At 35.5% G+C, this 18764-nt stretch overlaps 1 protein-coding gene and 1 pseudogene across 1 annotated transcript in view; one reads left to right on the top strand and one right to left on the bottom strand.

Annotated features, from left to right (window-relative positions):
• Positions 1 to 201: 201 nt before the first annotated feature.
• Positions 202 to 18764, top strand: part of LOC144286877 (uncharacterized) — a 63479-nt gene continuing 44916 nt past the window's right edge. Inside the window, exons 1-9 of the mRNA XM_077853947.1 lie at positions 202 to 244; positions 684 to 788; positions 7585 to 7638; positions 9984 to 10087; positions 11974 to 12027; positions 13927 to 14031; positions 15256 to 15309; positions 17356 to 17409; positions 17958 to 18062. Of these exons, the coding sequence (XP_077710073.1) occupies positions 10027 to 10087; positions 11974 to 12027; positions 13927 to 14031; positions 15256 to 15309; positions 17356 to 17409; positions 17958 to 18062 (433 nt within the window). The 5' untranslated portion in view covers positions 202 to 244; positions 684 to 788; positions 7585 to 7638; positions 9984 to 10026. The remainder of the gene's footprint in view (positions 245 to 683; positions 789 to 7584; positions 7639 to 9983; positions 10088 to 11973; positions 12028 to 13926; positions 14032 to 15255; positions 15310 to 17355; positions 17410 to 17957; positions 18063 to 18764) is intronic.
• On the bottom strand, positions 4824 to 5198 carry LOC144285384 (iron-sulfur cluster assembly 1 homolog, mitochondrial pseudogene; annotated as a pseudogene).

Below are 18764 nucleotides of genomic sequence, written 5' to 3'. Positions count from 1 at the left end.
TGTGATTATTTGAGAACAAATTAGGTAAATTTCAGAAAAATCATTAAAAGTCTATCTTTTTGAAATTTATGGAATTAGAGGAAAATTGTAGAATATTTATTGTTTAGGTGAAAGTCCCTTATTATTTTTCTCTGACCTGAATTATGCCTTTTCTTACAGCTGAAGGAAAAGTGTATTAAAAAAGGTTGCTAGATGGTGTGAAGACTCTTAAAAGTGAGTGAGAAGTATGAGAAAGCAGATAAATGTGAGATATTCTCTTATTTTTCATATACACTAGTTTATTTTTATTACATTAAAAAGTTCACATATGAATTTCCAAATATTTATGGATATGGTATTTATATGTATATATAACATGCATACATATATATACATATGTGTATACATATACATATATAACATACATACATATACATATATATAACATACATACATATATATGTATGTATATAACACTTTCACTGTGTTGATATAACAAAAGATACAGTCAGAGGATGAAACTCTATATATGTTTTTAATATTGACCCTCCTTGTATGCCTAAGGTCTTACTGGACCTTAATGTTTTATGATAATTCTAGATTAAAAAAAATGTCTTTATGAGTAAAGTGATAACCATAATATGTATGAATTAATGAGGAATTTTTCACATCTTGGTTTTTTATGCTATGTTGTCTCTCCTAAGGAGGAAAGGTTAATATGAATAACCTGAACACATTTCTGAAAAATACGGGGATTAAGCTCTCACCTAAAGAACTTGAAGATTTTTCACAAGACCTACCAGTTGATGGTGAGTATTGTACATAAAAATGTATTCTCTTGGGATCCCTGGGTAGCGCAGCGGTTTGGCGCCTGCCTTTGTCCCAGGGCGCGATCCTGGACACCCAGGATGGAATCCCGCGTCAGGCTCCTGGTGCATGGAGCCTGCTTCTCCCTCTGCCTGTGTCTCTGCCTCTCTCTCTCTCTCTCTCTGTGTGACTATCATAAATTTAAAAAAAAAAATGTATTCTCTTTAGGACAGCCTGGGTTTGAGAATATCAAGAGACCAGGGATAGTGTTTATTTAGTATCAACAGGACTTTTTTTTTAAGATTGTATTTATTTATTTGAGAGAGAGAAAGTGAAAGGGCATGGACAGAGGGAGGAGCAGAAGGAGAGAGAGAAGCATACTCCCCACTGCCTCTGGCTCCATCCCAGGACCCTGGGATCATGACCTGAGCCAAAGGCAGACGCTTAACCAACTGAGCCACCTAGGCATCTTTCAACAGAACATTTTTAAAGCATGTATCTGAATTCAGGTCTCAAATGAAAGCACATCCTGGCTCTTCATTAACAGAGTATTCTATGAATAATGAAAATTAGAGTTCTGCCAAGCCATTCTTAGGTCAAAGCATGAAGAAGAAAAGGAAAGTAGAATGTGAAACATTTAAAAGGAATATTAAAAAGTAAGTAAGAGAACAGTCTACAATGAAGAATGATTAAATAGACTGATGGTTATTTCCAGTAGGTATGCCTTGGCTGTATGCCTGGAAAGGGATAGAGAGAAACATACTAAGAATTTTAAAAGAGAGATAACTGTGGATATCGAACATAATACTGCTATGACAGTAAGAAACCACATATAACATGAGATTAAGATGTTAAATATATTAGTAAAGTGAACACTTTTCCAGAACAAAAGAAATAAATTACCAATATTGATCAAATAAGAAGTGAAAAATATAGACAGACCAATAATGATAGTTGAAAAAAGTATCAAATAATTACATCTATCACTTTTCCAGCACCGCTCAGCACTCTAACAAAAGGTAACAGGCCCAGAAGGTTTTAAGAGTAAGTTCTTTCAAATCTTTAAGGAACTGTTTATAGCAGTTACTATTTAACAGTAATGCTTACTGATCCAGAGGGCTTCAGTTTAAGATGATAAAGAAACCAAAATCTGCCTAGTTTTTCTTTCCTCCAATACCTAACAAAGTGAACGAGAACAAAAAAGTAAAAATCAGCAAAGGAAATTCAGCACCAATCAAATAATAAAAGGAGGCCTATCTAATGCCATAATGTTTAATGAGGACAACCAAAGAAATAAAAGATTTTAGAGTAGTACAGCAGAACTAGCCTTCTCTTAGCCTTTCTCCTCCCTCAGAAACTAAAATGGTGAAATCCAGAGATTTCTTACTAAAATGCCCAGATCTGGAGTGAAGCAAATTGGATAAATTTCTCTCTCCTCCTCCTCCTCCTGACTCCCTCCCTCCCTCCCTCCTAGGAAGGAATAGAAACCACTGCTGGGGAAAAAACAATAAAATGGGAGAAATGAATAACAGGAATCACTATTTAGTGAAAGTAAACACTTCAGGACCACAGGCGGAATTGGAGGTCTGATGTGAAGCTCAAGAATACCATCCCATGCACAGATCTATGGTTTGGTTAAATGTCTTTACCAGGGTTCATTCTACTTAATTAGAGCAATGAACCCTGTTGGGACATTTGACCAGACCTCTCGTATGAGAGCAGGGCTCAAGTATAACACGTAATACCTCACCACACCCTCAGATTACGGTAGAAGTGAGTAGAACAGTTTTCCTCAACTGCATTTCACTGAGGAAAGCAAAGTGGCCTTGGATGCTACAGAAAGAGCAACTAAAGGTTACATTAAACTCTGAAACTAAAATGAAGATCTGAACAGAACTGCTGAAGCCAATGCAATATAAAAAGAAAGGACATGGCAACTTTCCTAGCATTAACATAGCAAAGAAAAATAGCAAAAGGGAAATAAGAAAGAAGACAGAATGGAAGGAAGATAGCATGTGAAAAACAAATAACCCAGTCTAGTAGTACAATCAGTATAACATAAGGAACAACCAAAAAGAAGTACTTGATAATTCATAATACAGAGCAACTTGTCAACTAAAAGAATCTAAGTCAGATTGAGATCCCATCTTTGAGCAGACTTTACAGTGGCAAAAGAAATGTATTAAAAGACAAGTATTGGGGATCCCTGGGTGGCGCAGTGGTTTGGCGCCTGCCTTTGGCCCAGGGCGCAATCCTGGAGACCCGGGATCGAATCCCACATCGGGCTCCCGGTGCATGGAGCCTGCTTCTCCCTCTGCCTGTGTCTCTGCCTCTCTCTCTCTCTCTATCTGTGACTATCATAAATAAAAAATAAAAAAAAAAACTTAAAAAAATAAAAATAAAAATAAATAAAAGACAAGTATTTCTCTTTTTTTAAGATTTTATTTATTTACTCATGAGAGACACACGGGGGGGGGGGGGGCGGGGGGCGGGTGCAGAGACACAGAGGGAGAAGCAGACTCCATGCAGGGAGCCTGATGCAGGACTGGATCCTGGGACTCCAGGATCACGCTCTGTGCCAAAGGCAGGCATTGAACTGCTGAGCTACCCAGGGATTCCCCCAGACAAGTATTTCTTATCTTTTGATACCATAACTCAGAACTATTCTGCACTACCAATCAAGAAAATCTTTGCCTGATACTTTAATCGAATGGCTGCTTAAAAAAGAAGTCAATGAGGCATCAATGAAAATTTTTATAACAATGTAAAATGACTGGGCCAAGTTTGGATTAAAATTTTTTTTTGTGGGCAGCCCGGGTGGCTCAGCGGTTTAGCACTGCCTTCAGCCCAGGACCTGATCCTGGAGACCTGGAATCGAGTCCCATGTTGGGCCCCCTGCATGGAGCCTACTTCTCCCTCTGCCTGTATCTCTGCCTCTCTCTCTGTCTCTCGTGAATAAATAAATAAAATCTTTTTAAAATTTTTTTAAATTTTTTTTTCATGATTGACAGACAGGACTTCCTACCTCTGAATTTTAAAAGCCATCACTCTGGGAGCACCTGGATAACTCTGTTAGTTGAGCATCCAACTCTTGGTTTTGGCTCAGGTCATAATGTTAGGATTGTGAGTTGGAGCCCCAAGTTAGGCTCCACGCTCAACCCAGATCTTGGAGAGATTGTCCCTCTGCCCCTCCCCCAGCTCATACGATAGATAGATAGATAAAATCTTTTTTAAAAAATAAAATAAAAACCATCACTCTGATCAGGATATCACCAAGGGAGATACAATTTCAGGCCATTCAACAGAGATCTAATGACTGCACATCTATTAAGAATAAACTTCTGGTAATCCTTCCAGAAAAGGCAACTTTTTTTTAAAGATTTTATTTATTTATTCATGCGAGACACAGAGCAAGAGAGAGAGAGAGAGAGGGGCAGAGACACAGGCAGAGGGAAAAGCAGGCTCCATGCAGGGAGCCCAACGTGGGACTCAATCCCGGGTCTCCAGGATCACAACCTGGGCCAAAGGCAGCGCTAAACCGCTGAGCCAACCAAACTGCCCAGAAAAAGCAACTTTAATGAAATTAGTTTAGAAAGGATGCAAGGAAGTTAAGTGCAGTGTAAGATTTCGTGTTTTTTTTTCCTTTAAAAAACAGAAAAATGGGTGGGACAGATGGATGAGCTAGGTAAAGGATTAAGACTACAAGTATCTTGATGAGCTCTGAGAAATGTATAGAATGGCTTAATCATTATATTGTACACCTGAATCTAATATAATACATGAATTTTTAAAAAGAGGGGAAAACAGAAAAATAACCCCCAAAAAGCGATTTCTTATTTTCTCTCCCCTAAAAAGAATACAAACATCATTTCTCAAATCTAACAGTGGCTTCATTTTCAAAATGCATCACTGTATTTTCCTCATAAGGCAGCCATACATTATAAACCTTCAGCACATAACAGTCACATGATTTATTCAGTAAGCCTAAAGGCTTCCACAAACCTCCTGGAGCTTACATCCAGACTAGTTCTGAGGTTTCAAATATTAAAGCTTTTTCCACAGTCATAAGTTTCTTTCATGTTTGGGTTATTGAACACAAACTTGGGATAAGTTGTCTTCAACCTAGTCCAATTCTGTTCCTTAAAGTGTTAACTGTTCTTTCTTTTCAATGAACATTCTGACTCCATCTTAAACAACTTCTCCATCCGAATATACTTTTGTCTTTGTATATTCTAGAATATAAGAATATAATACAAAGCTATTACAACCCTCAGTTTGAAGTGTAAAAATTTAAGCTTCTTTTTAAGAAGTTCTTTACTGCTGAGAGTGTCAGGGTGAGGGCAGACTGGGTGGGTTGTCAGCTTTCTCTTGTTCACAGCCCAAACAGTGGCTTGGATTAGCAATGCCAACATCTTTACCTTCCTGGTGCCTTAGTGCCCTAGACTGGCTATTTTATAATTTTATATGTAAAGTTTTACATTTAATTCAATGGGTTTATTCCTAGGTATTTTTTATACTATTGTAAATAGTATTTCTTAAAATTTTCTTTTTTCAGCTTGTTGCTGATACATAAAAAATTATTGATTTTGTGTAATGAGCTTATATCCAGCAACCTGTCTTCACTCTTTTATAAATTATAATTATCTGAATATTCTCATATATAATCATGTTTCCAAATAATAGGCAGTTTTCTTTTTCTCTTTTCAATGATTATATCTTTTAGTCTTTGTCTTGCCTTACTGCATCAGTTAGGATTTCTAGTATAATATTGTCAAAATGCAATGATAATGGGCATCCTTATCTCATTTCTAACCTCAAAGAGAAGTATTTCCATATTTCACCATTAAGTATTACTTTGCTGAAGTTATATATATATAAGTTTTATATATATATATATAACTTTTATTAGATTAGAGGAGTTCTCTTCTATTCCTATTTTGCTAAGAGATTTTTTTTATCTTACTACTATCAACAAAATTTTGTAGTGTTTGGAGTATGAGTTTTGTGCTTCTTTTGTTAGATTTATTCCTAGGTGACTTATTATATTTGGTGCTATTGTAAATAAAACTTAATATTTTTGGATTGTTTTTTGCCGTTGCTTTTAAATTTATTGAGATTTGACTTTATAATACAGGATATGGTCATTTTTTTCTAAATATTCCCTATGTGAAGAAATATGTATCCTGAAATTATTGGGTTGTCTATATGTCCATTAAATCAAGTTTGTTAAATTTATTGTTCAAATTTCCTAAAGTCATAAAGATTTTTCTCTGCTTATTCTATTAACTACTGACAAATATGTGTCAAAAATCTTCAACTATAATTTTTTATTTTTCTATTTCTCAATGTAATTTTAAATTTTTCTTTATGTATTTTGAGGCCATATTATTAGGATCATACAAGTTTAGAATTATGACATCTTCATGTTGAATTAAACCTTTTTCTTTGAAATGCTTTTTCTTTTTTTCTTAGAAATGCTTTTTCTTAAAGTTTATTTTGTTTGACATTAATATTCCTACACTATTTTGCATAGTATTTGTATAGTCCATAGTTATCCATCCTTTTACATTCAACCTCTCTGAATCCTTAGACTTAAGATATTTTTAATTCTTAAGTTTTAGAGGCTTAGATAACTTCCTTGATGAATTTTATCTAGTATATACATAATAAATAATGCCCATATTACTCAGCTCTTCAAAAACACAAAATCAAAGAACACTTCCCGGCTTGATTTATGAAACTATCATAATCTTGATACCAAAATTTGATGAAAACAATACAAAAAAAGGAAGATCACAGGCTAATCTCTCTCATAAGCAAATAATGCAAAAATCCTAAACAATTAGCAATCTGAAATCATTTACATTTTTACAATATTAGTAGTAATTATGAAATTACTGACATATCTGTGTTTAAATCTACTTTTACTGAATACCTGTACTTATATCACATGTTCAATATTCTATTTCCTTCCATTCTTGCCTTCCTTTTGGAATGATTATATTTTATTTTTCTTGTTAATTTGGAAGTTTTAAAGGTTACTGTAAAAATTACAATATGTGGGATCCCTGGGTGGCGCAGCGGTTTAGCGCCTGCCTTTGGCCCAGGGCGCGATCCTAGAGACCCGGGATCGAATCCCACATCAGGCTCCCGGTGCATGGAGCCTGCTTCTCTCTCTGCCTGTGTCTCTGCCTCTCTCTCTGTGTGTGACTATCATAAATAAATAAAATTAAAAAAAAAATTACAATATGCATCCTTAATTTATCATAATCCAATTTTATATTAGATTTTTATCCTCACTCAAGAGGACTATCTTTCTTATCCACTTCCCAATTTATTGTTTTTGTTTTATATAATGTGTTCCCTGAATTACTCACATATTATCATTTCATTTCTTCTTATCCTTCCCTGTAGTCCTATATTGAAAGGGAACACAGAGCTAGGTCAGATTACAAAACTTTTTCAAAAAATTTTTTTCACCCTATGCCTAAACATCCTTGTAAAATTTAATAACATCAGGAACAAAGAGAAATTTATACGTAACAGGAGAAAAAAACAGACTACACACAAAATTTAAAAATATATATAATACAAGAGAAAATACTGGGATGAACCAAAGTGGAGGAAAGAACTTTTAAAAACTTATATTTCAGTAAGTATGATGAAAAATGTAACATAATAGTCTAGAACTAAAATTCAAGATGATATCAACATTCTAGTGGAGGGACAGATGTCATAGGAAGAGAAAAAAGAAGGAACAGTCTCATTTTTGGTCTGTGACTGCTCTTTGTCTTACAGTTGATGGGAAGGTTGATCTGGAAAATGTGACACTGAAAATGAAAGATTTTACAGGTGAGTGTTCTATAATAAATTATATTTTAAATGTTATTCTCCCAGTAGTCTATTCATACTAATTTTGCCAACTTACCTACTTATTATAAAATATTTCTGCCTGATAAAATCCATTTGACCTTGGATTATCTATTTTAAAAATAAACCACAGAACTTGTTTTTGAAAACAAGTCCTATATACTGTAGAGGTGTTTTTCTCACATATGTATATGTCTTTGCCAACACGTAAATAGCTAAATTTTAGGTAAACACATGAATAAAATAAGGTAAAGTTTTATAAAGCTCAAGATAATGTGGATTTTGTGAAAAATCAAAGACATAAGTCAGTATAAGATCTCCTTGCCATAATTATTTCTTTTGGCAACTCATTATCCAATTTGATAACTAGGTTTTTTTTTAAATAAATTACTTTTTTATTGGTGTTCAATTTACCAACATACAGAATAACACCCAGTGCTCATCCCGTCAAGTGCCCCCCTCAGTGCCTGTCACCCATTCACCCCCACCCCCTGCCCTCCTCCCCTTCCACCACCCCTAGTTCGTTTCCCAGAGTTAGGAGTCTTTTTCTTCTCCCTTCCCTTATATTCCCTTTCACTGTTATTTATATTCCCCAAATGAATGAGAACATACACTGTTTGTCCTTCTCTTATTGACTTACTTCACTCAGCATAATACCCTCCAGTTCCATCCACATTGAAGCAAATGGTGGGTATTTGTCATTTCTAATGGCTGAGTAATATTCCATTGTATACATAAACCACATCTTCTTTATCCATTCATCTTTCGATGGACACCGAGGCTCCTTCCACAGTTTGGCTATTGTGGACATTGCTGCTAGAAACATCTGGGTGCAGGTGTCCCGGCGTTTCATTGCATCTGAATCTTTGGGGTAAATCCCCAACAGTGCAATTGCTGGGTCGTAGGGCAGGTCTATTTTTAACTCTTTGAGGAACCTCCACACAGTTTTCCAGAGTGGCTGCACCATTTCACATTCCCACCAACAGTGTAAGAGGGTTCCCTTTTCTCCGCATTCTCTCCAACAATTGTTTCCTGCCTTGTTAATTTTCCCCATTCTCACTGGTGTGAGGTGGTATCTCATTGTGGTTTTGATTTGTATTTCCCTGATAGCAAGTGATGCAGAGCATTTTCTCATGTACATGTTGGCCATGTCTATGTCTTCCTCTCTGAGATTTCTCTTCATGTCTTCTGCCCATTTCATGATTGGATTGTTTGTTTCTTTGCTGTTGAGTTTAAGAAGTCCTTTATAGATCTTGGAAACTAGCCCTTTATCTGATACGTCGTTTGCAAATATCTTCTCCCATTCTGTAGGTTGTCTTTTAGTTTTGTTGACTGTATCCTTTGCTGTGCAAAAGCTTCTTATCTTGATGAAGTCCCAATAGTTCATTTTTGCTTTTGTTTCTTTTGCCTTAGTGGATGTATCTTGCAAGAAGTTACTGTGGCCAAGTTCCAAAAGGGTGTTGCCTGTGTTCTCCTCTAGGATTTTGAAGGAATCTTGTCTCACATTTAGATCTTTCATCCATTTTGAGTTTATCTTTGTGTATGGTGAAAGAGAGTGGTCTTGTTTCATTCTTCTGCATGTGGATGTCCAATTTTCCCAGCACCATTTATTGAAGAGACTGTCTTTCTTCCAATGGATAGTCTTTCCTCCTTTATCGAATATTAGTTGACCATAAAGTTCAGGGTCCACTTCTGGGTTCTCTATTCTGTTTGATAACTAGGTTTTATCCTGCATATTATCCCCCAAATTAAGAGAGCCTTTCTCCTTTCTTATATCAATAATTTAGGAACAAATTTGCTTTGACTTCTAATGACACACAATTTCCACATCCTATTTTACCTTTGCTTTTTTTTTTTACTTTCTAAATTATGAGATTTTATTTTGTTTTTTTAATAATAAATTTATTTTTATTGGTGTTCAATTTGCCAACATACAGAATAACACCCAGTGCTCATCCTGTCAAGTGCCCACCTCAGTGCCCGCCACCCAGTCACCCCACCCCCTGCCCTCCTCCCCTTCTACCACCCTTAGTTCATTTCCCAGAGTTAGGAGTCTTCCATGTTCTGTCTCCCTTTCTGGTTATTTCCCACTTATTTTTTCTCCTTTCCCCTTTATTCCCTTTCACTATTATTTTCCCCAAATGAATGATTTTACCTTTGCTCTTTAATCCCAAATTGAGAATGATGCAGTATAAGCTATCTTAAGTATACTTTAAAATATTCATCATATAGGTCAATAACATGTTCTTATAAACCTCTTGAGCCTCTGTAATATTGAGTTGTTAATTTCTAAAATTCTCACCTATAAACACTCTGTATTTTAAAAGGAGAAAAAATTGATGCCAGTGATCTGCAGAACATTCTGGAGACATGAGAGTAGAAGTCAATGATAAGGAATGTCTTAAACTACAAAAATTACTACCAGTTGATGGTAAGCTGCATCTGTAACCTCTGGAGAGTTCAGTTTTATGGGTCTAGTTGTAATATTTATATTTTAAAGTGACACATGTTCGGATGTTACCTGTACTCATCCTCAGCTCTTGCTTCCATATAAAGTTTATTATTACTCTGTGCCAATACAAGTACAGAATTCAACTGTCAAAAGAATCCTTTTCCACAAAATCAGTGTTGAGAAAAGATGTTACTGATGATTTTGAAAGGCAGAGGAAAGGAGAATTTACATCTTGTCTCTCAGTAAATATTTCAGAAGTCCTCTTAAATTCCTGTTCTCTCCCCAAGTCACTTTTCCTAACATTGCCCTTGGAGAGTCCCTTTTCCTTTTTTTTTTTTTTTAATGAAAATCGCTTTTATTTATTTATTTTTTTTAATATTTTATTTATTTATGACAGATACAGAGAGAGAGAGAGAGAGAGGCAGAGACACAGGCAGAGGGAGAAGCAGGCTCCATGCACCGGGAGCCCGACGTGGGACTCGATCCCGAGTCTCCAGGATCACGCCCTGGGCCAAAGGCAGGCGCCAAACTGCTGCACCACCCAGGGATCCCGGAGAGTCCCTTTTCCTAATCCTTATCCTTCCCAGAGATAAACCCTAAAAACTCCTCCCTCTGTTAAGTTCAATTTCTTTTTTTTATTAAGTTTTTATTTTGATTCCAATGTAGCTAACATACAGTGTTATGTTAGTTTCGGGTGTACTATATAGTCATTCAATAATTCCATACATCTCCCAGTGCCATAATAAATGTACTTCTTTTTTAAAGATTTTATTTATTTATTTGAGAGAGAGAAAGCATGAGCAGAGAGAGGAGCAGAGGGAAAAGGACAAGCAGACCCCCTGCTGAGTAGGGAGCCCAACATGGGGCTTGATCCAAAGATTCTAAGATCATTACCTGAGCTGAAGTCAGATACTTAACTGACTAAGCTACCCAGGCACCCACAAGTGTACTTCTGAATCCTCATCACCTATTTCACCCATTACCCCACCTACAGGAGTTTATTCTCTGTAGTTAAGAGTCTGTTTCTCAGTTTGTCTCTCTCCCTCTTTTATTTCCCTTGGTTCCTTTGTTTTGTTTCTTAAATTACACAGGTGAGTGAAATCATATGGTATTTATATTTCTGTGAGTGACTTATTCCATTAACTTAGCTTTATACTCTCTAGCTCCATCCATGTTGTGGCAAATGGCAAAATTTTATTCTTTTTTATGGTTGAATAATATTCCATTATTTATATAAAATATGGTGTGTGTATATATATATATATACACACACACAAACACATATATATAAAATATGCTATATATATATATACCACCTCTTCTTTACCTATTTATCTATCAATACATACTTGGACTGCTTCCGTAATTTGACTATTATAAATAATGCTGCTATAAACATAGGGATGCATGTATCCCTTTGAATTAGTGTTTTTGTATTTGTGGGGGCAGAAGCGGGGTGGAGTAGATACCTGGTAATTTGATTACTGGATCAATTACTAGATCTAGTACAATAACCGCTAACATTTGTTAAGCCCTTATGTTGTGTCAGGTTCTGTCCTCACAATTCACAATGATGACACCATATGCCCATTTTATAGTAGAAACTGTGGCACAGAAAGGCCACAGTTTGTTACTTAAGGCCACAAAAGTAGGCAGCAATAGAGCTAGAATTTGAACTCTGGCTCTTTACCTCTACACCATACTATCACTCTATACCAGAGTGAGAACTTTTTCATTGCTTAGCTTCATCATGATTTGAAGGTGAAAGCGGGTATATTTCTAAAGTTGGTCACACAAAGGAAAGCCTGACCATTATATTCTATTTGTGACTCATTCTCTGTCCTAAACTGTGCCTTTTCTTACAGATAATAAGAAAGTTTTTCAGAATAGATTGCTATCAGCTTTGAAGTCATTCAAAGGTGAGTAAGAAACAATGAGAAAGTATGTAAAATTGAGATTTTTAATCTCTGTATTTATATTTTTTCCTAGTTACTAGATCATGATTCCTTTGCCATTCCTTCTATATATTATTAATCTTATCATCTTTTTGTTTTTTTTGATCCTGTGTAGGCTTAATTCCAGGGTCAGACAAAAAAATCAGTACTCAAGATCTCCACAGTTATCTTTCTTTTTTTTTAATATTTTATTTATTTATGAGAGACACAGAGAGAGAGAGAGAGAGAGAAGTGGAGACACAGGCAGAGGGAGAAGCAGGCTCCATGCACGGAGCCTGACGTGGGACTCAATCCCGGGTCTCCAGGATCATGCCGTGGGCCAAAGGCAGGCACTAAACTGCTGAGCCACCCGGGCTGCCCCAGTTATCTTTCTATGTACTTTTGGATAGGTCTGATTAGACTATTAGCCTTCATAGTACTGAAAATAATCATGATAATGCTCAGCTGTGAATTGTTAGTTTTCTTCTATTTTTCTTTCTTTTCTTTTTTAGCTTTTTTAGAGAGAGAGAACAAGAGAATAAGCCAGGGGGAGGGGCAGAAGGAGAGGGAGAGAGAGAATATTAAGCAGACTCCATTCCCAATGCAGAGCCCAATGCAAGGCTCAGTCTCATGACCCTGAGATCATGACCTGAGCCGAAATCAAGAGTCGGACACTTAGGGCAGCCCGGGTGGCTCAGCGGCTTAGCGCCGCCTTCACCCCAGGGCATGGTCCTGTCGACCCGGGATCGAGTCCCACGTCAGGCTCCCTGCATGGGGCCTGCTTTACCCTCTGCCTGTGTCTCTGCCTCTCGCATGAATAAATATATAAAATCTTAAAAAAAAAAAAAAAAGAAGGAGTCGGACACTTAAGCAACTGAGCCACTCAGGCACCCTTCTTCTTCTATTTTTTCAATATAAAAGGTGTTACATGACCAATAAATATAAATTAAATTAAAGATAAAATAATCACTCATAATCCTGCTATCCAATCATTACCATTCTTAATATTATGAAATCCTATATAGTTAAAATAGTAATAATCTCATTGAGTCAAAAGTGCTCTGAAATTCCATTGGAAGACTCTATAAGAGATACCAACATACTAGTCACTTTTTCTTCCAGTGATGGAATACATTGTTATTGCTATAGTTAAGCAATTACATAGTTTACTTGCCTAAGAGCCATAATATTAAAAAAACTGCATCTAATACTAGAATCACATTGACTTAAGATACTTACAATATGATAGACATAGGGGAAATGAATCCATATGATGGAATAATAAATTGATGTTGTCCATCTAAGGTTCATTCTATTTATGTGTTTGCTAACTACAGAATGTCAGAGTCAAGTGCATTTACATTGTTCATTTTATGTGTATTTTCACTGTGCATATGATTTTAACTCATATATGTTAAATGATTGCATGATGTAACTTCATCCTATAAAATAACAGTTTTTTTGCCTGTGGTAGTCACCTTTTGTACCAGCTATGGTTACGTAACTTTCTGTAGATTGAAGATACAATGGTTTACTTTCCAGTACCTTGTCATTAGAAATTTAAATTGTGGGTTCTTTCTTTCTTTCTTTCCTTCTTTCCTTCTTTCTTTCCTTATTACAAGTAAGATTATAATGAACATTTCCCTCTCCCCTTTGGCATAGCCTTTTCTGCATTCCCACAAATGGAATTAGTGGGCTAAAAGTTATAAACATTTCAAAGAACCATAATAGTTACTACCAAACCACTTTCCAATAAGGTAATTCCAGTTAACATTCTAACCAGTAGCCAGGCCTATTGAGAATTGAATTAACTCATCAGCACAAGAATTATTTTTCATATTGTGTCTTAACTGGTTTTTTCTTACATCTCCATCCCTTTCTAAGGAGGAAAGATCGATGTCAATAACCTGAACACACTTCTGGGGAACATGGGGATCAAGCTCAAAAATAAAGAATTTAAAAGTGTGGTACAAAATCAACCTATGGATGGTGAGCATTGTAAACAAGTATTTTGCCTTTTAGAGGAGAACTTAGAATCTTGGGATCCATATAAGAATTTCTAAAACTAGGGCAGCCCCAGTGGCACAGTGGTTTAGCGCCGCCTGCAGCCCAGGGTTGATCCTGGAGACCCAGTATCAAGTCCCACATTGGGATCCCTGCATGGAGCCTGCTTCTCCTTCTGCCTGTGTCTCTGCCTCTCTCTGTGTGTATCTCTCATGAATAAATAAATAAAATCTTTAAAAAAAAAAAAAAGAATTTCTAAAACTAGATTGATTTGAGGAGTTTAAGATATTTTTAAGAGTCATGGAGAAGAACTTGGCCTTCAATAAAAAGAAATCCTGTCTTTTTTCATTTGTATTCATCTGAAATTAGAACAAGAGAGTAGCCAGGCGGAGGGGCAGAAGGAGAGAGTGAAAGAGAATCTCAAGCAGGCTCCATTCCCAGCACAGAGCCTGATGCGAGACTCAGTCTCATGACCCTGAGATCATGACCTGAACCAAAATCAAGAGTCAGACACTTATGCAACTGAGCCATGAGGCACTCTTCTTCTCCTATTTTTTCAATATAAAAGGTGTTACCAACGATGTAACGGTGTTACCAATTAATCCTACTCAACGATGATTACTGCTGAGAAGGTATTCACAGCTGTTATCATGCCAGAGAATGGTAGAGAGAAACAAACATGGGAGCAGTGGGGGAAATTAATGCATGTCTAATCAAGAAAGCCTGAAATACTTGAGAGAAAAATATCCATAATAGGAACTAGTAGAACATCATTATTTCCTCAAATATCCAACAAGTACATGTCACCACCATTTTAAGATAGATTCAGGAGTTGAAATACTTGAGAAAAGCTTATTGCAAATAGCTGGAAGATGTGAAGACCCTTCCTTATCTGTGTTAGATGTAAGGTTCACCAAAAACAAACAAAACAAAATAAACTGACTTCTGTAGATATCACCTTTGGCTGTGCTTAAAAGAAAACAAGAACTAGAAATATAATACATTTGTCATAGTCAGAGCCTGTGTTCAAGGGACATGGGCCAAATGCCATTGTTCTTCTTATTAATAAAGAATCAAGCACTCAAACAAGGAAATATAAATTTAAGGTGAACACAAATTATTTAATAGAATATATGGACTTTCATTGGACCCTATATCACATTTTTCCTGATTGGTGTCATTGTCCAAATTTTTTATTTTGTATTACAGCTGTTGGAAATGTTTCTCTGAAAAAAGTGGTGAGTGATGTGACAGCAGTTACAGGCAAGTTAAAAGTTATCATAAAGATTAAAATTCTAATTCTTTAATGACATTTTCCCATCTTGTCTTTTCAGTGAACACATAAATCCATAAGCATAGTACTAATTTCCATGACTCCACTTCAACAAAGTAACTAGAATATTTCCAATATCATTGCATCAACACATGGTTGTTTCCCTATCCCTTTACCATGTCTCCCCACTTTTGAGATAACACTATCCTGAATTTTATATTGCCTATTCTTCTTTAAAAAAAAATCATAGTTCTAAAAAAATAAATAAAAATTTAAAAGTCATAGTTCTATTACCTACATAATAACAACATAGTCTTTCATTTTGCTTCATTTGCCTCTATAAAAATGCTATCATAAATAATGTGTAGTGTTCCATAACCCTAATAATGTGCAGGTTCTTCAAGAAACAATAACTTGTTTTCTTAAGATAGTTGTGAGAAATGTATAAAGAAAAGCAAGAAATCAGTGTCCAAAAATGATAGTGATTAACTCTAGAGAAAGATTGTGGATAAGGATTGGAAAGGAGTATGAGAGCCCCTCAGAGTGTTATCTGTGTTTTATTTCTCACCTAGATGGTTATTACAAGGGTGTTGTTACAAGTCTTGTGTCTAATTGTGTAAGTCTTTGGGTTATCTGGATTTTAAAATTTTCTCATTTCTCCATAGCAAGTCCTATATCCTCTAAAATACTTACCAGTAATAATGCTTCTGGTCTTCACCACTGAAAAAACTGACAATCTATATAAAGGATAAACAAACTACTAAAAAAAAAAAAAAAAACGAACTACTGGTAACACAACAAATCTAGTCCTCTGCCTCTTATAAATAAAGTTTTATTGGAACACAGTCATATTCTTCATTTATGTATTATTAATGGCTGCTTTCTGCTAAAATACCAGAGTTTAGTAGCTAGAACAGAGGAAATATATCCTGCAAATTCTAAAACATTTACTGTCTGGCTCTTTACAGAAAAGATTTTGCTAATCCTTGATCTAGATCATTAGAATAATAATTGAAGTAAAAATTAGGATATTGGCCAAATAATCTAATGATTTTAGGAAAAACAGAGAGCAATATTAGGTTAACCTTTACATTCTAATTTATAAGACAATTATGTAAATTCCCAGTTTACTGAGAATTATGCCTTCTTATCCAATGTTATGAAAGTGCATCTTTCCCTAGGGTCAAGGAAATATGTTCTAATTCTCTGCCTGCCTTTCCCCCTATAGCAGGTCTTGCTATATCTTTGTCTTTTATCTAGCAAGCCAGGAATGGTGATGTGTAAACATGGGCAATTTTGTTTCATCTTTTTGAATACTTAGATAATTCTTAAAATTGTCAACTATACTTGCCATTTCTCTTTTTTAAAGGAGAAAAAATTAATATCAAAGATGTAAAAAATATTCTGGAAGGCATTGGGATAGAATTCACACCTAAAGAATACCTGGAACTGGTGAAAAATCTTCAAGTTGATAGTTAGCATTTCAAATACTACTAGAGCCTTCAAGGGAGGTTGGTCCTGTGTGTTTAATACAACTTTAAAAAAAAAACTATATTTATAACATATCCTAATTTTAAAACAACAACAAAACGAATGTCTAAGGAATGTTAGCATGGCTTTGTTTTTCCTTTGGAAAGTGTAATTTAGTTCTTTCTTTGGGAATCAGCAATTCTATTTTCTTGAATCCTGCCTTTGGATGTAAAATTTTCAACTATATTGTTTTCACCTTCAAAACTAAAAGTAGAGGAAGTAGAAAAAGGAGTAAGAGAAAGAAGGAAAAGTCAAAGAAAGTAAAAGAAATATGGGTTCATATTCCATTATGCTATTTGCCATCAATTATTGGCTTTGCCCTCCATCACACACAGCACTCAGAGAATTTTCCCCATTCTGTGGTTTCAGATACACTGAAGGGTAAAATCAAAGTTATCTCTAAGGCAAATCATTTAAAAGTATCTTTGTGAAATGATACATTTGTTCTGTCTCTTTAAATCTCTATATTACTTTATCTGTGATGTCAATTGTGCCTTTTCTTACAGATTATGGAAATGTATATAAAAATAGATTGCTAGATGATGTGAAATCTTTCAAAGGTAAGTAACACGATAAAAAGAAAGATAAATAAGATTCCCCTGCCTCATATTTGTATTATCATTTAGCTTTTCTTTTGTGGATCTTATTACCTCTCATCTGAACTAATTTTGCTATTTTGAATATAGCCTTGCTCAAAATCTTTCATTTTGCTGCTTAGTAAGTATGGTTTTTGTCAAATTTAGTTTAAGAGCAGATTTAAATCTGGGTCTACATAGAAAATGTGAAGTGAAGAATTGGCAGTTATTCAAGGCATTTCAGTTGACTAGAAGAACTAAACTTAGCATTTATGCCCTACCTAACCAGAAAGAAGTTTTCAATTTGTTGTTCTACCATTATAATTCATTGGAGAATGAATTTGTACTTTGCAAGATTGCCCTCAAGCCTAAGGAAGAGGTTACAATTCTAATTTCATTTTGTCTACCTTTGTGCACTTGAATGTGTTGTCATTGATATTTATTCTGCTAGCCACGGTGCACAGGGATTTATTGAAATTTTCTCCTTCAGGGAAGTCATTAAATTTCTCTTGTGTTCCTGATTCTTTCTTTAGGTCGGAAGGTTGATGTCAGTAACCTGGAAGATGCTTTAGAAAACATGAAAATCAAGTTCCCAGATAAGAAACTTAAAGATTTGTCACAAAACCTACCAACTGATGGTGAGCATCATAGATATTAGAGATCTTTTTTTTTTTAATTTTTATTTACTTATGATAGGCACACAATGAGAGAGAGAGGCAGAGACACAGGCAGAGGGAGAAGCAGGCTCCATGCACCGGGAGCCCGACGTGGGATTCGATCCCGGGTCTCCAGGATCGCGCCCTGGGCCAAAGGCAGGCGCCAAACCGCTGCGCCACCCAGGGATCCCGATATTAGAGATCTTTTAAGGGAAATTTATATTTATAAGCTTATGTCTGAGAATTCCTGGAACTAAATCTACTTGGGTGTTAATATGACTTTTTAACTCTTTATACTCTTTGGACATAAAAGAATATTTTGATTCAGGGTATTTTCATTAATCTCATGGTGCATGGTACAGGTGTTAGAGTGAGTTATAGGTGATAAGTATTTACTTGAAAGAAGCTGAAAGAGGACTTATTCCCTCAGAGAAGAGGTTGCTAATTTCAGATTAAGTATATGATTTAAATATCTTTTAAAAGTCTTGTCACCCAAATACCATATGATTTTTTCCATATATGGAATTTAAGAAACAAAACAGATGAACATAGAAGGGGAAAAAAGAGAGAGAGGCAAACCGTAAAACAGACTCTTAACTATAGAGAACAAACTGAGAGTTGCTGGAGGAGAGGTAAACGGGGGTGGGTTAAATAGGTGATGGGTATTAAGGAAAACATGTGTTG

Source organism: Canis aureus, chromosome 16 (genome assembly GCF_053574225.1).
Source record: "Canis aureus isolate CA01 chromosome 16, VMU_Caureus_v.1.0, whole genome shotgun sequence".
Taxonomy (NCBI): domain Eukaryota; kingdom Metazoa; phylum Chordata; class Mammalia; order Carnivora; family Canidae; genus Canis; species Canis aureus.
The sequence above is the reverse complement of the archived record's forward strand: the minus strand, read 5'-3'. Positions and strand labels throughout refer to the sequence as shown.